The 23,143-nt window shown below is 43.9% G+C and overlaps 1 protein-coding gene across 4 annotated transcripts in view; it reads right to left on the reverse strand.

Annotated features, from left to right (window-relative positions):
• Positions 1–216: 216 nt before the first annotated feature.
• The window catches only part of LOC126547637 (solute carrier family 12 member 9), a 39,602-nt gene continuing 16,675 nt past the window's right edge, over positions 217–23,143 (reverse strand). The window contains exons 7-14 of one of the 4 annotated variants that reach the window (XM_050195548.3): positions 20,221–20,378; positions 19,981–20,063; positions 18,332–18,456; positions 17,116–17,308; positions 10,139–10,381; positions 6,561–6,815; positions 4,858–5,226; positions 217–3,258 (exon numbers count right to left, since the gene is read on the reverse strand). In XM_050195548.3, coding sequence (XP_050051505.1) covers positions 2,932–3,258; positions 4,858–5,226; positions 6,561–6,815; positions 10,139–10,381; positions 17,116–17,308; positions 18,332–18,456; positions 19,981–20,063; positions 20,221–20,378 — 1,753 coding nt within the window. In that variant the 3' untranslated portion in view covers positions 217–2,931. The remainder of the gene's footprint in view (positions 3,259–4,857; positions 5,227–6,560; positions 6,816–10,138; positions 10,382–17,115; positions 17,309–18,331; positions 18,457–19,980; positions 20,064–20,220; positions 20,379–23,143) is intronic. The other 3 variants (XM_050195567.3, XM_050195558.3, XM_050195578.3) reach the window with 3 other exon arrangements.

The raw sequence follows: 23,143 nt of genomic DNA on the forward strand, positions 1-23,143 counted from the left end.
GAATCAATGTAAAGTGTGATACAGTAGTCAGCCTTGCAAAACAAAGAAAAAGAATACTAGTTTGAAAATTTCAGATACTAAAAACGCGCGAAGAATCACACACTTTCTTCTTCTTGCTTGTTATGTACTAATGTTTTGTACTAATGCTATGATAACTTCTTTTTCATTCAAACCCACAGTCAAAGCTTGACTCCAATGAAAAATAAAACACATCACTAGGTCAGAAAAATTTCTTTACTACACAACATTGAAAACTAGAAAATAATATATTTAAATATGGTATATAGACAAGTTATACAGCCACCAAGGGTACTACAGCCTTTTTCCCTTTTTCACATTTTCTGTTTTTCTTTTTCTCAGATCATGAAGACAAACCTTTCGGAACAAAACTTCAAGGCACAACCTCTAGTGCAACAAAGTTTGCAACTGGCAACAATTTAGTTTCTTGTAAATCTAACATAATGCGCACACGCACGTAAAATATGGAAGTTAATTTGTTATTACAACTAAAGAAATAGTAAAAAAAATACGAAACCACATTTCATCAAAGTGCAGATAGCCTAGTAATTAGTAAAAATATACAACCTCTCACACACTTATTTAAAGCAGTGAAGCGCAGACGACCATTTCAAAGAAGAAAATAAGTGCAACGAATTAAAACAAGTAAAATCATTTAGAAAGGGCAATGGGAAAGGAATCACAGCCAAGATCCACGACCACATCTCGCCAGGACTGAAAGCCCAAGAAGGAAAGTTTTTCCATCACCAATAGTACTACTGTTGCAGCACAGGATGTGAGTGACTCGGTGTTTTAGATGCAAAAAGGAAATGCACTCAATCCATGATATGTCTCCCAAAAATCACATCACAGCACAATGCACAAAAGCTGTGCTGCCATATCTGCAAGGAGATGGCTCCAGAGTATATAGTCGACAGACATGAAGAAGGCACTAGGTTAAAGAGAGCACCACTAAGTTAGGGAAATGAAAGTGCACCAACGATGTACCACCTGCACGCAACCATGCTTTACCTAGCCTCCTGCCTCCACCCCCAAAGTATTGCTAGGTAATGCACAGTCCTCAACAAATGAAATGCAATAATGCGCATTCGCTGTACTTAGAATGTGTGTGACGTGCGACAATGCGCTAGAAAAAATACGTCTTTAGTACAGGAAGGAGGAGACTGCGCATGCTTATTTTTTATCTACATCATCACACCAACCCGATGTGCATCGCTTGCATTTATCACGTTTCATTCGTTGATCACTGCGCACAGGTACAGCTTGCTCAATCACGACAGTGAAGATGTCGGCATACAGCTAAAAAAAAAAAAAAGATACAGTGTGTGCCACTTAGATGCACCAAATGCTAAATGAGCATGCCTCAAAGCTCTTCCCATGCATTAAAGGGACATGTACAAGACTCAGCTCCATTTTGCCATAAGTCACTGCAAAGGTGCATGCGTACACACAAATAGAAAAGAGCTTGCCGGGCACATGAGCGTGGTTTGGTTAGTCCCCAGTATGGTGCAAGTAAATGTAGACATCTTCAGCTATTAGTTAAATGTTACCAACAAAAGAAGCTGTATAGAGGCAAGAACAAAAAGGAAGCGAGCCTGTCACAATGGTGACCTGAAGGTGTACATGTTGTTTAAGCCACGCATACATAAATATCTCACAACACCACAAAGAACAATAAAACAGGCTGCTGGGACTTAAACGAAGACTAGTAAAGCCATGGCGCTGGAAACTCAGAGGAAAATGTCTCTACACAACCGATTCACAAATCCAGCGCCCTTCTTGCTACAGCGAAAGCGAAAGCACATTAAGGAAGGCGAGCCATGTGCAGATTAATCTCAGTTCAATTCGCCACCACATAAAGTTGAAACTAACGGCGTTGGCTAGAAAATATAACTTCAACAATCTTGCACAAGCTTGTCTGGTCACCCCTGTGTAAACAAGACAAAAAAAAAAGCTAAAAACACAATTATCTCCAGATTCTCAAGAAAGCCTTGAAGGTATATCACACGCTTCCATGCCAGATCACTTGAGGGACTAAAGATGTGCCTTATGGACAACAATGAAATTAAAGCTGGCCTAAAAACACTACATCAAGCATTATCTCCTGGCTACTGAGGTCCTTTACAGGTTACCTGATTATTTACAATGCACACACACGTACACATCAACACACACCAAATTATTGCAGCTTTTCTCATGGAAGCATTTGGGTATGCTATCACTGTAAACTGCCCTATGTCAAAAGTGATGCTGCGCATGCAATGAAAGCCAGAAGTATTTGCACCTATGCTTTGCTAAAATTTCCAGAAGGCGGCGTATATGAGTCATCAATGGAGCCTCAGACGTGTGCCTTTCTTGGTTCCAAAACACGTATGGACGCAAACGCACAGCTAGCCTTACGAAACTACTCACAAAACTCTTGAGCCTGGTGCAGCAAACGTGAAGTCTCCTTAGCGGGAGCTGCTCGTTGAATAGATGCAAGCAAAGCAAGTTTCTTCAAAGAGTGAGATTGGTTCATCAGCTTCACACTACCTCAAAAAAAAAAACATTTCACAACAGCACATGCAAAGCATAAATGGACAGCGTTTAAACAAAAGAAATGGCCCACTCTTAACTTGCTGAAAGTCTTCACATACCCATAACTGGCACACAAAAATAAAGGGGCATCCAGTGTTCTCACCTTCCTTCGAGCTTCACAATAACAGGCTTTCTCTGTCACACCTGAACAGTACTTGACAGCGTTTGAACATGCATGCACACAATGAATGAAGCAGTCTCGCTGCACAAAGGTTCCCAAAGTTGAACTGTGACAGCCACGCAGATAATGAATGACATGTCTCTGCTCTTAGTTCCCAGGGCTACCATGGCCACTGGCACTTGTCTCTCACGTGCCCTTCACTTGCCACCAATTGTTCAGAGGGTAGTGGAAGTGACAGGTGAAATACCATGCACAAGCAACGTTGGCGGCAGTCCTGAAGTGAGGAGGTCCAGCTGGTTCAGATAGGCGAGGCGCTGGGCGTCGCCATCGTCCGAGGGGGGCGGGGGTGGCGGCAGGTACAGGAAGAGCACGGCCGTCGTCTGACTGTGCTGCTTGATCATGGCGTTGACGGCGTGCAAGTAGTCCTCCCGCGGACCCTCGAGCAGGCCCGCCACGTGGTCCCACAGCACCACACTGATGGTCGCCTCGATGCGCAGCAGCTGCAGCATGCTCTCCCAGTGGCGCCGGTGGCGAGCAACCTGCTTCCAAGAAAGAATAGGAATGTGGCAGTGGTATCTATAGGTGGTAGTTATGCGCAATGCTGGCTATTCCATCGGTACCTGCTTCAAAGAAACAACATTTGTGTACTACACTGCCTATAGGCGAGAAGTATAAGTGGATCCACAAGCCCAATTTTTTATTACTCACAACCATACAGATTAAGAAACAATGGTGCACGAGTAAGCATAGAGGAAGTTAACTGTGATGTCTTAAGGGAACTGTACAAATTAAATAATGAAAATGGACGTGAAAGTGGATGAAAAGAGAACTTGCCGCAGGTGGGGATCAAACTCGCATCTTTAGCATTCCATGTGTGTTGCTTTACCAGTTAAGCTACCGTGGCAACCATTCTCCCTCCCACTTTCTTAGGTGTTTGTCTATGTGTACAAGATTAGCCCTCGGAGTTTTAGCCAGTACCTCTCACAGCGAAGACAAAAGACGGGAAACATCTGTTCAACCACAGGTATCACATAGTACATCAGCTTTGGAGCTGGCATTTTCTGTTACTTCGCTTACTCCCAATAAGACCGATGAACTATATCTATGGGTAAAAGATTAGCCCTGGGAACTTTAGCTTGCGCCTTTCAGAGCAAAGACAAGAGATGGGGAACATATGTTTAACCACAGGCATCACATAGTACATCAGCTTTGCAGCAGGGATTGTCTGTTACTTCGCTTACTCCCAATAAGATAGATGAAATATTAAACCGATCCCACCAAATAACAGATAGAGCAAGCAAGCAAGTGAATGAATGAATGAATGAATGAATGAATGAATGAATGAATGAATGGTACTACTGCAGGCAGATCCAGCAATTGACCTGCCTGAGCATGTTTACCATGATGTGAAGGCCTTGTCTGCACTACATCACTGGTCAGCGAGAAAAGCCTCCGCCAGAAAGACAGAAAGACGCAACCATTTAACAACTTTGGAGCCATCAGGATAATGAAGGTCAAACACCCCACTCACGCAATAGCCTTGTTTGCACATGGCTAACATTAGTGTGCATCACTCCTTAAAGCACAATGCATGCTTCACCCTGAAGCCTGCTATGTTGCTTAAAACGACAGAAAGCTGAGCTAGTTAGGTAAGAGATCATTATGCAAAAAAGAGGTGAGGCCTGCAGACAGGACACAAGAGTAGAGAACCACAGGCTTTCTATTTCTTATCAGTCTGCTATCTAGTACCTCACAAGATGAACAAAAGGAATCTGATTCATTTTTTTTTTCTTTTAATTTTAATTCTGGAGTTTTATGCACCAATACCACAATCTGATTATGAGGCATGCCTAGCAAGAGGACTTCGGATTGATTCTGACCTGTACAAGCATTTTTTCAATTTTGCCCTTATTGAAATGTGACCATCGGGGCCAGGATCGAGCCCGTGGCCTCAAGCTTCGCAGTGTAACATCCCAGCCAACGGGCTACTGTGATGAGGTACAATGAGAAATGATGACATCACAACCTGCCAAAGTTATATTCTCATTAGGAGCCATCCCTTTGGAACACAGCCAAGTCCCCTGTGCTCTGCACTGTTGACAGCTTAGTGATGGGAGTGAAAGCATGGGCCATGAACACACCTCCTCGCCGCCGTCGCCTCCTGCGCCGCAGGGCCCGATGCACATGAAGATGCGCAGCGTGGTGGCATGCTTCCAGCCCGGCACCATGTGCAGTATGCATGCCAGCTGCATGGTGAAGAGCCAGCAGTTGTCGATGACGCCGGGGCTGTCTCCCGGGTTCAGGAAGTTCAGGGGCCACACGTCAATGTAGAGGCGTGTGCGAGACCGCACAACTGATGCTTTGTCCAGATGCTGAAAGTGGCGTGCCAGGCACACATTCTTCTGCATCCAGAACATGCAGTCGTACACCATGGCCACATACTCGGCTGGACCCAGCGGCCGCTGCTGGCTTGATGCGTCCCGCAGGCCCAGGAACTCCTCCTCACGCACCTGCCAAGTAAGGACAAGGATGAAGTGGACAGAGCTGTGATGACACCGACTGGGCCCAGTTGGGTGAAATTGTTAAGCAAGGTCGCAATTTCTGCCCAGTATTTTGCACTTTACCCTGAATGACTGTTCCCATCTCAGCTTATCAACACTCAGGTTGTGTTCTTAAGCTTAAAGGGATACTAAAGGAAAATATTAGGTCGAGCTAAATTGAAAGATTAGGCTTCTGTAGTAATGAATTCAGGATTTGTAACGAGAACAGAGCTTTTATATCTTAACATGCCTTACTTATTCTATAATTTTACATCCCCAAGCTATGTGGAATGGAACTATGAAGTATGTTATAGTGAGAGGATTGACCACCTGGAGTTCTTTAACACACATCTATATCAACATTTTTGCATTCCGCTCACAATAGAAGGAAGCCGAAAAGAATAAATGAGTGCTATTTATGAATTGTAGCCAGTGAGTTTACTATGCGTACCCACATGTAATGGACTTCCAGAATGACACCAGTTTCGGAGTATGCTTCATCGAACTCGTTGTAATAATGCACTGTTCCCCTTACTTCTTGATGAATTCTGGCATTTTACATGCCAGAACCACAAATTTATTATGTGGCACGCCATAGTGGGGGACTCCAGATTAAGTTTTACGACTAGGGGATCTTTAGCCTGCCCCCAACGCATGGGACATTGATGTTTTTGCATTTCACCCCCAATGAAATGTGGCCGCTGTAACCGAGATTTAATACCGTGACCTCATGCTTAGCAGTGCAACACCATAGCCACTAAGCCACCGCGGCGGGGCTTACTTTTAAAAAAACTCTCCTTTATGCATTGAAGCACAAAAGTAACTGGAACACCCATGCATTTCTTCATACAGTTTGGGAAACAATATCTTAAAACTGCTTTCATCCCAAAAATTCATTTCAAGTGGATACATACTGCAAACTCACTGACTACAATTCATAAATTGCAATATGTGCTGTAAAGTGATTAATTAAGAAGTTAATTAGTAAGATATTGTTAATTAGTTGAATATGTGTTTTGACTTCTCGTGATAGTAATGTTCACCTCTTCGAATAATCCAGCTCATGGACAAGAATTATCCCATCTGGTACAAGCAATCTTTAAAAATTCCACAACACTTCAATAAATCACCCTGTAGAATAATCAATAAAAAGGGCCCGACTGTAAGGCACATCAATCATGAAATGCCTTATGTACAGCTGCAATCATGTGCTGCCACTAAGGCTGTCACTAAGTTGGAGTGCTTCTTCAGAAGGCAGAAGTTCCAACCAATAAAAAGCTTCAATTCATTTGATTCACCATCACCTGTCTGCCCGTCTGTTCGTCACAGTCCGTATGACAATGCTCATCCTTGAATCTTTGCTGGCGTACACCAACCTTGGCAGTTCGCAAGTCCTTGAATGAGCTGTTCTGGTCAAAGAAGTCCGTCGGGTGGCTGTCGTCGAAAAAGCCAAACAGGATGGTGTTGGGTTTCATGGCTCCCAGGCCAGATACGCGCACCAGGTGGTGCAGCCCCTCTTGCACGGACTGTGCCATGGTCACCTCCACAAATGCCTTAACCTGGTTAGACAATGCAAGGAGTGATATCACAAATTCCAGCTTTCTAAAAAAAAAATCCAGTAGAATTCAAAGCCAAAGGTGAAAGCCAACCACTGAACATTAGCTTATGGTGGTTGCCTGAATTCTACTCAGAAGTAGTGAGCCACGAAAGGCGTTCGACGCTTCTTCCTCCAAGAAAGGATTCAGCTCTCTACACACGCACAGAACAAACTGCAGAATCTTTAGTATCGAGTGTCAATTGGTAACGGGTGTCTCGTTTCTTTACATGTGCGTGCATGCAACGTGTTGTGTTTTTTGCTCTTATATAACCTCTTACTGCTTTAAGCAAACAACACACACTGACTTGAGGGTGAGTATGGGCATGACGACTAAAGAACTGTCACCATTCTCAAATATACAGCAGTGAGCTTGCCAAACTCAATCCTGCAGCACCACACTCTGAGTACGAGCCTCTGCTGATGTTCAGCTACCCCGACAGGTTCAGCAACCAACAAAGTGATATTGGCAGTCCAACAGTGATAACAGACTCTGTCATTGAACAGCATACAGCATATCATCAAATGAACTCCCATTTGAGGAGCTGTGGCTACACCATAAGAGCATTTTCTTTTCTCATGCAGGCAAATTTAAAGCTGTCTTTAGCAGCACTTTCTCGCAAATGTTTCTGCAGTCAACCTTCTTCCAAAAACCATCAGCATTTGCTCTCTGCAGCTCACATCATTTAAGTACACCAACCTGAATCATGAGTAAGTGTTTGCATCAAGTCTGACATTCAAACCTTCATGAGCACACACACGGCAGTAAAGATATGATGTATCCTTTATAAAGTTAGGTTAGTTAAAGGGGCACTAAAGGCAAATACAAAGTCAAGCTAAAGTGATAGATTAGTGCTCAAGAATCTCTAAGGTGTCAACATTGACATGACGTAAATGCAAGACATGATTAGAGACTCCCCCAGGACATTTAAGCCCTTGCCCGATGACGAAAGCACTCCTCAGTTAGATTCTGTCGCTGGTACTCAGCTACTCGTTGCAAAAAACATCCTCGTATTTGATGAAATAAAATTCTACTTGTCCAGTTCCATTTCATGCTCAGAAAAAAGAACTCATTGAAATTACCATTGACAACAACGCGGGCAGTCGAAAGGTTTCGTTTTCACTCAACTCTGCACCACCCACACTTTCACATTTCAATGCTTTCCTGATCGCATAGTGCTGCTCTGGTTTTTGCTGGCTCACAAAACTCAACACAAACTGCAAGTAGCAGAGAATTCAACTTCCATGTGATGTCACAGGATGCCCGAACAGGCTACGCCACTTGACCAAAAAGCAGCTGCAGCGGCGAATCGGCCGCTCTGTCTTGGCTTGGTGCCGCCATCTGTCGGGCGCCGTTTTGCTCACGGAAAGCAGCAAAGGGCAATAATGGTGTATGCAACGTCACCACTCCCCCAGTTAAGTGTCGGGCAAATTTGAACTTCGAAAAAGGTATTCGGACCCTTCAGATACAATTTTCTCGTAAACTAAGTCTCTTCTTGGCACTAAACAAGCGTTTTCAGGTTTCGGGAATGGTACTTAAACAGTCCATGCCGACTTAGCATTTGCCTTTAGTGTCCCTTTAACAATATGTCCAACCAAGAAAGTCGACGTTTCAGGGACATTTCGGGGCCAACTTAGTCCTTTCGTCAGTGTTTAAACCATGGATGACTGCTGGGAGCAGCTTTATTGAACATACCGAGTGTAAATAAAGGGGGTTTTCAGTAGGCTTTTAGTAAGTCTTTTTCCAGCTGTTGTTAAAGCATAGGGCAGACAAAGGGAGCAAGAAAGAGTGCGGACTAGGGGTGGGGGAGTAAACAGTGAATAGAAGATATTGGTGCTGTGGTACATCGCCCGCTTCTCTCCTCTCTGTTACGGCGAACAGGACGTTAATCTATACAGCTGGCGGTATGTATGTTGTACGTTGAAGCCGTCAATTACAGTTGAATCTCGTTAATTCAAAAACGCTTAATTAGAACATTTGATTTATTTGAACTGACGCTGTGGTCCAAAGTTATGTGTATTCCAATCAGCGAAAACGCCTGGTAATTCGAATGAGCAAGCATTTGCGACGGTTAATTCAAACATACTGCACTCTCACAATGCTCTCACCAGCACACCAAATCATACGGCGCACCTCCGACGACCGTTCCTCTGACACCGCCATAGAGGAAGAGCTTAGGAGAAACCCTTCAACATTGCGCGCGATGAAAAAAAGAAAAAGGCAGTGGCGGACATTTATGCACAAGCGTGTGCAGGCACGCACCACCAATTACTTCTGTTGGTGATGGGTGTCCTGCACAGTCAATGACCAATTTTCTGGACCCTCAATTTCTCGAACCTGTCTGACAATTCAGATGCCTTCGCGACACCACCATGTACCCCACGAGTCTATAAGAACGTCTGAAATTTCGGACGCAAAAAACCTTCGCCATCTGATTTTCCTAACTTTATGCCATGACCGCAGGTCGGAAACGGCGTTAATCGAAGCCACCACCAGTGCCGCTTTGATTATTTCGCTGCCTCGAGCCGGCGCTCTCGCACGCAGATCCGCTGGCAGCCGTTGCCGCGGTGCGGCAACGCTAGGCCTAGCTAATTCAGCGTTCGCTACCAAGCTTCTTGCTGTTCGGTACTGTGATTCTCATTGAAACAATCTGCCGCTGTCAGCAATGGCGCCGACTGCGCCCTTCTAATTCTCGCCAATGGCTTTGGAGCGCAGAATGCATGACGCGTGGCATAATGCTAGTTCTCGAAAGTCAACTTCGCCCCAATACGGCATTGTCATGCGGTAAAGCATACCAAAAGTTCGAAGGGGGCAATTGTCACGGGACATGGTATGTTTCCTTTAATGATACACGCGTGCACCCGCCGTCTCTTATCAGAGTACGAGCACCGATACGCCTAATAACTGACTACAGTCTGTAAATATGCGTGAATAAATCTTGTTGAACTTCCCACTCATGTGTTAGATCAGTGCAGATGTGCCACTGCAGGTAAGTCCTCCATTCAATTAGCTTTCGTTAATTCGAACTTCTGTTAACTCGAACAAATTTTCGGGCCCCTTCGAGATCGAATTATTGAGATTCGACTGTACTACGTCATCACTAATTAGTCGAACCAGACAGGCAATCCTGTCAAAATATATAGCTTTCAGAATATGTTCTTGAGCTGTCTAGACCAGCTGCTGTGACCAAATGGCCAAAACTTTCTCAAGGGACAAAACTCGTAGAAGCCGCCTAAGCAAACAAAAGTGTGGCCAACAGGTCACAGCTGCCCATCAACACACTGCACCTTGAGCTTGTCAAGCAGGGCAAGCCAGTAGGGGTACTCCTCCAGGACAGGGTCGGCCGCAAACTCTTTGGGCGAGCCGACCTTGACGTGACCGAGCACATACAGGCCACTTTTCTTGAGGTCATTGGCGAACAGGATGAGTGGCAGTGAGGAGCGCGGGTTGGCAACCAGCAGCAGGAACTGTGGCCGCCAGTACTTGACGTGGTCCTTGCGGCTGTCCAGCAAGAGAAGGTACTTGCGTACCTGTGCAGAGAAAAAAGAACAAGGGCTTCGCTTGAACAGGCTTGTCGGCTCAACTGTACACGCTACGCATCTTCAAGCAGCAAGGGCATCTAGAGAAGAATCCTGCAATCCACTGCAATGACCTATGAATAAAACATCACACAGCCATAAAAACAAGATGGAAGTTAACAGGAAGACAGTATTCCAAAACAATGTGGCATGGTGAGTGTTGGCAATCATCACAATTGAATATGTTCATGTGGAGAAGAAACGCCACAAGCAAGACAGATGGAAGAAGTGCTCCATTGTTGTTCTTCCTCTTCGTCTTCCTCTTTCAAAGTAAGGAGGTTCATTTTCATCAGGAGGGTAACTTTGCGGTCATGGTAGCAGAATAGGAGAGATGGCGAAACAGTGCCATTTTGCCAATGCTACAAGCGTTCCACGGCTGCTCTAGAGTTGTCACTGCTTTGTATAAGGTGGCAGCATGACTATTTCAGGCCCATTCCTCTGATTCGCCGTAAGTGAAAGTACACAGCCACAGACATCGCGAGCTGTCAAATCGTACTTTTATGTCTCGGCTCTTTGAGAAGAAACTTCACGTCGTATTGCCATACACTATACTCCGTTCCATACATAGCAGTCAATGTTGTGGAAGCTATGCAAGTTCAGTCAACAAAAGTTATCACTCCGCGTGTTCCTTCCTTGCTTCGCTGCGCGCCAAAAGCGTTGACTGCTATGCATGGAACGGAGTATAGAGACGTATTATGGTGCTGAATAGTTTTCTAGGCATAAAACAGACTGCTATCACAGATTTGCGCAAGTAGCATACCTGCAGGTGGGACGTTTGTTTCTTGTTTTTTTTTTACGTATTTTAATTTATTTTTCTTGATGCAGATTGCTCTAGGGACTAAATTACACCGTTGCGAGAGGACCGATGGTCAGAATGAACAATTTTAAGGTAACAATTCTTCACTGTTTACTAGAAATTGAAGTATATTAACATTTGTTATTAAATACATTATTATTAATAGCATTATTATCGTTATCATAATTATGATGATGATGATGATGTTGATGATTATGTTGAGTTCTTTAGAGAGCAAGCAAGGGCATTGGAAAATATAAAGCAGGCCACAATAGCAAGATAATACATGTCATGACTGTGAGGGCAGCTTCATCAATCCACAGTTGGTTTTCATGCTCAAACTTTCAACTTGCAAAAAATAGGAATGGAATAATATGGAAAATATTGGACATGAAACTGAAGACGTCTATCTTCAAAGCTGTTGTTTATTCAGGGCAATTAGGAACAAAAAATTCCACTTTGCTGTTGTCATCTTAGCCACATACGTATAAATTATCCTTGTAAGATAGCAAGGACACGATCCTGGCCAACGTGCTGCATGATTACATGTCAATGAAAATGCGCCAGTATGCAAAAGAATAAATTGAAAAACTAGAGGCCAGAAGTAAAAGAAAAAAGGCTTAGGAAGGTGTCAAAACAGATGTACACTCGTTCTTCGTAACAATAAGCACAGGAGCATTCGTGTTCATTCACTTTTCTACACTCAGTCGTAGTGTTGTTATATCTGCACCATTTGTTTTCATTCTGCATTGTAACCTTGAACAGCTATTCATTTTCTAGCATATTCTAAGTGTACTCACAATTAAGAGCCATGTAACCAATAAAACTGTTTGGTTCTTATTTTTTAGCAGGTTAATCTTTTTGTTTCCTTGGGGAGCTCCACAATAATTAAACCAGTGCTGGCCATGCAACCTGTCAATTTACTTACAGCTCTTGCTTAAAGCAACATTGCATATAAGCTCGATAGTACACACAATAAGGTGCAAGCCAAATATTTTCAGCACAGTACGCTGACCAATAGGAATGTTCATGCTCCCATAAAAAATAGACGTGTGCCACTCACAATCAGCGGCCTGTGCTGGTGGTGTCGAGATCGCCCGAGCCTAGTTGTAATTTACAAATTATATACAGCCTGGTACACTGATTTTCGCGTAGATCGGCCTGCAAGCTTCAGCATGCTATTAAGAACACTATATAGAATATATATACATATATATATAGTGGAGCCTCGTTGATACGTTCTCGTTACGCACATTTTCCCGGTGGCAACATTCGCAATCGAGAACAAAAAAGAAATTACCCAATAGAGTTACACTCATTTTTGACCAGTTCATATGTTCCCTGGAAACATGATTTGTCAGAACCAACGTTCAGTATGTCGCCAAACTGCGATCGTATGATACGTTTTCCAGCCACTAGATCCCATGTAAACAAGAAAATGCGCGAGGCGCGCGCAATCACGTACAGTATATAGCTGTCCGCCACAGCGGCTTCATTGCGATACTCGCCCGCTGGTCTCGCATGAAAATGACGGTGTGCACTCAATTTCTCATTTCTGTAGCAGCAAATGACCGGGGTCGTCGCATGCGACATTCACAAAGTGCCAATATTATTGCGACAAGCATCTTCGCGCATCTGTTTCACAGTGCGTGGTCCTGTCAAAAGCGTAGCACACGCTTTTAATAGGCGATTACCGAAACTCGCCTATGTTCCCTGCTGCAGACTGTGATCGTACACGTTTTCCGGCCGCTAGATCCCATGTGAACAAAAAAAAGGCACGTGCAATTGAGAACAGATATAGCTGCCTGTCTCACGTGAAATCAATGCCGTGCACAGTTTCTTATTCCGCGTACAGCAAATCTGTGCCCCGGTCGTCGCACGCCGCATTCACAGCGATCGCCACCAAACCTACTGCGATAAGCATGTTCGCCTATCTGTTTTACAGTGCATGGTGCATAGTGCGATTGGTAGCATACTGCACGCTTTTTGTTGGCGATAATCCAAACGCGCCGCCATTCCCTGCCGCAAGAGGTGCAATGCGGGCATTATGTCTCGCTTCGGCGACATCCAGCGTCGCCCCCACCAGCTCAATTTCTTCCGTTTCGGTTTCCCGTCACCCTCTTGAAACACCACACACTAGGAAAACAACAAAATGCGTCTCGCTCCGCAACGATCCGCATGACACTTCGCATCATGTAGATGTAAACAATAGTTGAGCCTGCTAAACTGTTAAGTTACTTCAGATCGAACATTTTCCCGGCTAGTACGTTTTCTCTCACTCTTTTTTTTTTTTTTTCGATACGTATGAACGAGGTTCGACTGTATATGTATATAAATTTATATACATGAAGATCGCATACGATGACCTAATGCATTCATGCAATGTCAGCTACGTTTCTGCAACTTATTTGCTGTTCGCTCACCCACAGGGAGAGGACCATTCCGACTTCCTTCACTCTGCTCTACACATTTCATTACTGTCAGACCCCATCGGGAGTGGGAGGAGGGTCAGCTACATAAATGCTGGCAAGGAATGGGGCTGTTGCTGTTATGTCTCAACACGAGAAACGGCATTAATTAGACGTTTGCCACGAGGCAACCCCACCCATTCATCAGGGCCTACTAGAAGTCAACGCGATGTTGACACCGATTGTTGACGGGTCCACAATATTCCCCTACCATTACTAGACAGCCTGAACTAATGATGGAAGAGGGCCAACGTCAAATTCTACGGTGGGAACAGCTTCGACCTCGGATTCCCAGGTTGGCATCCCGTCCTCTATTCCATACCATGGGAAGTGGAGTGGTGCGGAACGATGCCATATTATGGGCAGAGTATTGCGACCGATTCGACGACTGTGGTTGGCCACAATACAGTCATCAGATTTCCTAGTCGAGGTGCCTAGGGAATATGACGGTATTAAAAGCGGAGACCTCTCGTGCAGTGGGGCTGACGTGTCCGGATGTGACCTCTGACGTTTAATGTGCTCCTGCATGGAGTGGGCTTCCGTAACTGGAGCCATGTAGCTAATGCCAAAAATAAACGCTTTATCCTTCATTCCTTCTACCGGACGTATTTGTTGATGGGCTTTGTGGATTTTTGACCCAAACACCACCTCGAACCGCAATAATTTCCCTGACAAAGACAAATCCTCTTGTCAGAGTCACTGTATATTCACAGGTTTAGCTCCATCCACATCAGTGATTCTTTAAAGGGCACTTCACCAGGTCGGGCCATATTGAGCTGACAAGCACAGAGTATACAATGTGCGATAGATTATGTCTGCAAAGTATTACACTGCTACGCGTTACAAAAAGATCTGAAATGTCAAACCGAACATCGTTTTTCCTTCTCCTCGCGGCTGCCACGCTCCAAACTGGAGGATGACGTATACGTGCTAGTGTGCCTACGTATATGTGTTTGCTGTGACGTCGCTCGTGGTGACATGTGACTTCGAGAATTATTCTAGGCAACACCTGTTATTTGTGTAATATGTTGCTTGAATAGACAAATTGAAGCTTAGAGAAATAATAAAACACACAAACCGAATGTCTGCATGATTTTGCTTTACTTCGCACCACAGCAAGAGAGATGTACTTCCATTTCGTCTGCCTGTCCCCACCGTTGTGCAGTCGCGCACGCAGACACTGAAACGATGTCATTTTCAACGGTGTTCCAGCGTGGGATCATGCTCTGTGATTAGCTTTCGTCTGCCATAGTATGCGCGTAGCACTGACTTACAGAGCTAGTCAGGTGTCCTCATGCACAGCGTGCAAAATCGTGTGCTGTGAAAAACGAGACAATCGCAACAGCTTGCGCACAATGCAGTCAGCGGAAGCGCGGAGAAGAAAAAAGTTAAGGAGGGGGCCCGTGACGTATGTGTCACGCGATCCTTGAGCCCCAATATGGGAGAATGCAGGGAAGGAATTTCGCTTGTGGAGGCTAGACAAGGAAAGTGGAGAGAGTGTCTCGCTTGGTAGTGGAGCTCGCCTGCTGAAGTTAGGGGGTTCACGCCAATGAAATATTTGTCTCAGCTATTAATGAGATGATTTGGAAGACTTTTACGGCAGAACGCACCCTAGAGGACATGTAACAACTTCCAGCGTTTAACCAAAATTTGCTATGGGACTTGGTGAAGAGCCCTTTAAGGAAAAGCAAGCCGCTCTCCTCTACAGTCTACTGCAGCGGTGGCTTAGTGAGTAAGCATCCCCATCTTATACGGGAGATGCTGGGTTCGAATCCTGCTGCCATCGAAAACCCACCAATTTTTCTAATGGGCAGATACGTTTGCTGGGGTGGTGCTCACTTACTTGTGGTGGTTCGTATCTGAAAAGGGGGCCCATGCCTATAGATTTCTAGCTGCTGTCTTTGGGCACCCCTTGTCCAACCACAGACAGCCTTGGTTCAGAGCCTCTACCGCAACTGTGGGACGCAGACTACAGCTGCCGCTGAGTATCTATTGGTAAAATAGGTACATACAAGCACGCTCCAAACCAGATACTCAGCCATTATGGGGACCTCAATGCTTAGAAAGTAATGTTTCTCCCCAACCTGAGGGCATCCCCGCCTATGATATGTGCTTTGGTATACCACATGAGAAATTGCCACCATGAAATTGATCCACACACCACTTTTTTACAGGATTTTGTTGTACCCACAGGGTTCAACAGGATTTGCGTGGCATGGGTGCCTTCCCCAAGACAGTTCACCCCTAACGAAAGCTGTGTGTCAGGCTCAGAGACACATGCGCCCATTTGGATAGCCAATGCATAAACAGAAGCAGCGTGGTTTTGCACCCACGTCCTTTCGCAGCCAAAGTGGAGACTCCACCATGGGGCCACAGCTTCAGCCAAGCATGTGCTCAAGTCAGCATAGCATTTATTCATCCAGGAGACAAGAACAAGGATATCTCTGTGTGGTAATACGAGTAAAGGTATGCAGTCTAGCATGTTCAAATTTCAAATTTTTTTTTCCAGGATGCACATGTATATTTTACATGGATTTGCATCTACCTTTTGTTGCCCCTTGTTTTATTTGCAGAATAAACATGTCACTAGATGCACTTGCACTCCTGAGTGTCCAATGTCTGCTGTGTCACGATTTGATGTTTTATAAAATTATGCTGTGCATATACACACATGCACACATACACATATGTATACACATGTATACACACACAAACACATATGCAAGCACATAAACACACACAAATACAGTCGACTTCCATTAACTCAACGCTGACGGGACTGACGAAATTGACAAAACTATCCAGAGGGTCGAATTAAACAACACGCTGAAAAAATACCATAACATACCACACTGAATCGTTTTCCAGTATTTGCCTGATTTTAACATGGCCCTGAATAAAACAGATGCCTGCTTTATATATGTCTCAAGTAGAAAACTAATGTAGAAATGACTTAAAGCACCCAACCAAAGTAGAAACCTAACACGCATCTGATTTTTAAGAATGGCAACCATTTTCCAAACTCAGCATTGCTGCGATACAGCCATGCTATGCAGTAAAGCATTTAAACACTGCAAATGCAGTTTTGCGTTTTTATTGAATTGCACCGTGTAGGCAATTTTCGGACCAAATTTCTTGGGAAAGAAAGGCCGCCATAGGGGCAGGCACATGCATGCTGACCGGTCAAGTTCAAATTCTCCAGCAAAGGCCAATTTTAGAAACAAAATAACGAAAGATTGGGCCCATAGAAACCCACGGGCGCTGAACGGAACCTTTGGTCGGGATCAAATTAACCCAAAAATCAAATTAATCATAGTCGAATTAACAGAAGTCTACTGCACAAACACACAAAGCATGCACAAACACACAGATGCACACAAGCATGCACAGCACACGCAGTACACTGAGACACCATCATTCACCTGGTGGAAGATCAGTGCTTGACTGATAGAGCCCCAGCGAACAGGTGGCGAACGAAGATGCAGCACAATGACCAGCACCAGGCAGATGATGATGGCAATGGCTGCATACAGCGGGCTCACCACAAACATCATTGTGCCACAGCCCAACAGGCCCAGCAACGAGCTGTGCCACGAGAAGTACTTGAAAGATGGCCTGCACGACAGCACAATAAGGACAGGCCTGTTTTTAACACTTGGCCATGAGCTAGCAAATCGAATCAAGACGTGTTAACTACAGAGGCAATACATGCTCAGCAGCAGTATGCCATGGGTTCAGCATAAGTAGCCTTTGCCTGCCCGTCCATCGCACCTCTCACTGTACAAACATCAGGGGCCATGTTCTCGGATCTCCGCTTTCGGGAATACTTTGACTTTCACGAAATTTCGTATGACTAGCACCTACAGCACCTACAGGCAACTGTGTTCTTGGCACTGTGTCAAGAATACTGTCCTATAACAGTGCCGGGAACACACTGACCTGTAGGCAACGAAATGCCCAGCGCTAGTCCTGCAAAATCTCACGAAAGTGAAAGTATCCCCACAAAAATGATCATCCTAGCCTAAACTCAAACACAAACAATTCTGAAACTACTCCAATGCACAATTTCCTTTCCAGCTTCATCTGCATAAGTAACAGTGGCTTAATTCAGACTTCACCACATATAGCCGAGACTACTCCAAGCTAAGAAAGCGGCTATAATGTGATTACCTGTCGCACTTTCAGGTATTTACGAGTAACAGACATTTCCTGTTTGCATTCCAATATATGGTGATGGTACATGCATAGCCACCGTTCCAGTGATATTCATTCTACATTGGATTCACATCACATACAGCATAGCTTGCATGGAAACGTCACAGGCAATTCACAGGATGTGCTGTCATTGGTAACAAATTAAAGTGCACCCTCTACATTTTGCTCTTTAATGCATTCATTGATTCTGTCCACTTCCGTAAAAAAATTTCCAGAATATATAAAACAAGACATACAGAGTGCATTTTATATCTAGCTGGAATATTAAAAATAAGCAAAAAAGCTTTAAGATGGCATAATGTGCATGTGTAAGACTGGAAATTAAGTTTATGCCAGAACTAAGCACACGAATTATCAGGGTTAATCATTAGGACGACTGTCAGGTGCACCACAATATGACATGAAAAGAAGCAGTTGACCAACCGAAAGTTGGGCGCTGATGCCAGGTCGAGAGCGAGGCAGGCCAAATTCGTTGACAGGTACGACAGCAAGAAGAAGACCGACGTCACCTGGGCTATGGTGTTGAGGCTGCCTATGAATAGAATCAGCTACAGAGAGAAACAGCACAGCTCAGTCAGGGTGACAGCCTTGTCACACTACACAAGTGTGCAACGATATTTTTAGCATGCTACAACACTCTCGCTCTCCCTACTCGTAACTACCACAAAAGTAATATGGAGCTGACGCGCTTTTAAACAAATCCTGCAATAGTTAACTACAGCGTTTCGCTTAATTTCTGCACACCTCATGTGAACATGCACAAAAAGGCACTGTAGAAATGCTACGCACAGGGAGAGGTTTTGACTGCAGACTTATAAAACCCAAGGACACGCAAAGGACGAAGATTTTTTTTCCCCTCGGAGATCTTGAAAGAGCACAGTTCTTACATAAATCATCCTCATGGTTCATAATGCAAAAAAGAAGTGAGGCGTGCAGACAGGACACAAGAGTAGAGCTCAGCTTTCTGTCATTCTAATCCTCATGGTTACCTGCTGAAGCTGTCTAACGTACCACAAGTGTCACAGAAAATATGCAACCTCTGATGATTGAACAGGCAAGCTTTCATTCAATATTCATCACTTCTTCTAATGCGTTGAACCTGCCTCATCATCCTCATCAACCGAGTTAGAGTCACTGTTTGACAGTGAGAGAACTTGCTCAATTATATTTCGTCATAATTCAGTTCAGCACACAACACTGTGCTTTCGACGTCTGCAAAGTCTTCAAATGTAACGGCAGCAGAAATAACCGCACTGAAGCCCAGCAGGTCATCAATGACGTCCGCACTTGAGCACATTGTGGTATGTACATACAGGCTCTTCAGTTGTGGAGTCATTCAGACTGCGACTCGAGACTCATTCAGGAACTGAGAGGGCACTGCTGGTGCCATTTGACGCAGCCTTTTGATAAGTTCATGAGAAAGACATCTTGGAGCCAGGAGAGCGCTGTCTGGAACGCAAGTTAAACAAACAAGCACAGAATATCGGAATGGTGTCTGAAAGGCAAACTCAACAATCAGAACAGCGAGAGCAGGCCATGTGCGGTGTTACCAGAATAGGATGTGATGATCGCCATGTTGATGCGACCTATAATTCAGGCAAAGCCTCCAAGACTGGCATTTGCAGTTGAATCTCTGAGTCATAGTGCTGCAACTAAGGCAGGGCCTCAGAGATTACCATCATACATGTAATCTCTGAGGCCATACTTGATGTATTGAGTCTCTGCGGCCATACTTGATGTCTTGTCGAGGTTGCCAGAGGGGATAATGTTGCCAGAGTCGGCGTTAGCTACAGCCACGGACGAAGTCAAGATAATCAACTGTAGAGCTGGCAGCTGTCCAAAATATCAGTCGTCTTTACACATTAAGTCTATGGGGCCATTGGTGGTGCTGCGAAGCTGTCCGTATTACCGAGCATGCCCCGATTATCAGTGTCCGATTTATCGGTTGGCGACTGTACCACTAAGGCAGGCCGTACACGAGTAAATACGGCAGTCTCCAGTGATCTTGTATTAGAATGCTGCGAATATAGTCCTGCACTCCACATGAACAAAAATGAGGGAAGGAAGCTGACCTGCACAAGAAACCATGAAGTGAAGACTGCTGCCAACGGATTGCTCTTGTAAACAAGGATGCTGACTGGCCGCAGCACAAGACCTGCATTTAGAGACACACATGCGCTGAGCACATCAGAAACAAGAAAAAGTTAAATTAAACAGATCACGCTTATGGTCATGGTTAAGTACTTATTATGCACAGCTTATTGAAAACAGGATCCCACCGAGTGGGAAAGAGAAAGTTTGGCAGGACGTACCGAAAAGTTCGTCTTTGCTGAGCGCCTCAAGAACACGTGATGCACCAATGAGGTTGCTGAGGGATGCTGACAGGGTGGCAAAGAAGATGCCGATGGCCACAAAAGGCGGCCACAGGTCTATGTATTGCATGTACAGCACGTTGTTCTGTAGCAACAGCCTACGCACAAGAAAAAGTTTTGTGAAAAAAAAAAAAATAGAGTCACAGTTAGTAACTCTGTTTTGCATACCTGCCAGACTGTGAACTTTCAAAATTTCGTAAAATTCTGTGACCAGCACAACAAGGGGAGAAGGGAGGGAGGGGGGCAACACTATGAATTTCTTTTAAAGCTTGCCCTGAGCATCCAGCTTTGTCACGGCATATGTACATACATACTCTACTAATAGCATTCATTTTATAACATTATTTTTTAATAGCCAATTAAAGCAGTTGCTCACATAATCTATGGCCCGCTGGAACACATATGTAACAGTACATTATCCAGCGAAATTTTTCCTGAAAAAATTAAGATAGCTCGTGTCGCTGTAATATCTAAGGGTGGGACACACAATGAGTTGAACAGTTAAAGACCGATTTCGGTATTGCTAGTATTTTCTAATGTGGCTGAACGTATTATATAAACGCGTCAATTGTTTTTTGCTTTATCAAGGCATTATCTCGGATAAGCAATACAGTTTTCAGAAGAATAAATCAACCAAAATGGCATTATTAAGAGTGAGAGATACAATTACAAATAATATTGAAGGAAAACATTTTACCATTGGTATATTTCTAGAGTTTCGCAAGGCCTTTGATAGCACAAAACATAACGTACTACTAGAGAAACTCCAAGTATACGATGTTCGAGGCATAGCATTAGAACTTATGCATAGCTACCTTGAATTTCAATTTCAGTATAGTACTTCTTTGGAAGGGTACAGTTCTGAAAAGAGCGTAATTAAATATGAGGTACCACAAGGCTTCATTTTAGGGCCATTATTATTTATATCAATGACATAACAAACGTTCCACTGACAGATGAAATCACACTGATGACACTAATGTCTTTTTTTCCGGAGTAGACTTTCACGAACTGGAAGTTACCGCAACCCATTGGTTACGAGAACTTAGCAAGTGGCTATATCTAAATAAACTTGACTTAAACACACACAAAAAAAACAAGTTTACAGTTTTTTATTCCAAGAATAAGCAAATAGATTACTATGGAAAACTGCTTTTATTGTGGATCACAACTTGAACATGTCTCAAGCCATTCGTTTCTGTGTGTTACATTTCATAAAAACCTAATCTGGACAGAGCACATAAATAAGGTACGCACTAAGGTTGCGCTATCTGTTGGCTTGCTACAATGGATCCGATGCTTTGTGCCTGTGAGGCTTCTCAGACAACTGTACTTTTTGTTCGTGCACTCGCATCTTAGCTACTGCATATTAATATGGGGAAATGGTAATAAAACAGATATAGAAAAATTGGCAGTACTGCAATGGCGAGCTGTTCAGTTGCTTAACTGCTCAAAACAATACATAGGATCTTCTAAATTAATGATGCACTTCAACATTCCTAATATTAGAGACTCTTACAAAACAAAGATCTGCATACGGCTACTTAAAGACGTCTCCAGCAACTTTGAACAATTTTCAAATTGTTACCCGAGTACAGACACAGGATACAGCCAATGCGCACTTCAATAGTAGTGAAGAAACCAAGGACAAAATATGCCCCGCAAACTATCGAATAAAACTGTGTTTATGCGATACGTGCCCTAACATTGTTGACGAAGCTATAAATTCTCGAACAATTCACAAATTCAAATATGCAATGCAAAACATACTACTCTCTGATCAAATGTTTAACGAATGTTAATGGCGTTTTAAATTGTTCGATGTCAATAGTGATGTTGTAAATGCTATATTCTAAATGTATATCTTATGTAACAGAATGTTCTTTTTTTTTTTTTTGCAGTGCTGTATTTATTTATTTATTTATTTGCTATCTTGCAAACAGTTGATACTTTGCAGTGTGCTTAAAATTTTGCTGTAAATAGTTTTAATGTTTTCTGTCTTAATAGTTGTATTTGGTTTTATTAGTAGTAAACTGCTACTTCTGCTGCTCCAGAAAGGTAAAGGCATTAGTCGGGAGGTCTATGCCTACCTTCCGCCTTACCTTGCGGGCAAACCTTGTATTTGTTTTGCCCAAATAAAGAACTTGCACTAAACACGCAACATGCAAGCAGCAGAAAATGTGGAACAGCACAGAGTGACGAGCAGAAAATTTGTTTTAGATCACAGCGACACTTCAGCGACTTAGACTGTGCTGTTACCGATGTTGTCTGCTTCAGAAGCTTGTATGCATGAACTTGCTTGAAGCTACTACCCCCCAGCTGCCCTTTTACCACCAGAAGACTTCCAGTAGGATTACCACCAGAACAGTAGGATCAGCAACCACCAAGCGAAACTTTTTCGCCACAAGATTTTACTTTTTGTAAAACTTGACAAGACATTTGTACAGTCGTAGAATGCGCCCAAATTCATGAACATTATAAAAAATTTGGGTGAGGTAGCAGGTATGGTTATGGAACCAGCGACTGAAATACCACTGCACACAGTGAAAACCAATGAATTTAGTAAAGGGCTCCACCCACAAAACCCCAATGCAGCTGCCTCCTGCGCCTCCGCACTCCGAAACACAGTTCCTGACAGACGGCGACATTGAGAGAATTTTGCCTCTGCCATGATGTCACGGAAATGAGTGAACGTAGCTTGGTGGCACATCTATACAGATTCTCTCATTTGGACAGCCGTGTGTTTGCCACTGCTTTCTCAGGTTGTCGCCAACTATACAGCTGAAATGAACCAGTTAACACGCGCTAAATAAGTTGCTGAGAATTGACTGCACCTGCATGTGGCTCTGTTTGCAGACCTTTA

The sequence above is a fragment of the Dermacentor andersoni genome, chromosome 3 (genome assembly GCF_023375885.2).
Source record: "Dermacentor andersoni chromosome 3, qqDerAnde1_hic_scaffold, whole genome shotgun sequence".
NCBI lineage: Eukaryota > Metazoa > Arthropoda > Arachnida > Ixodida > Ixodidae > Dermacentor > Dermacentor andersoni.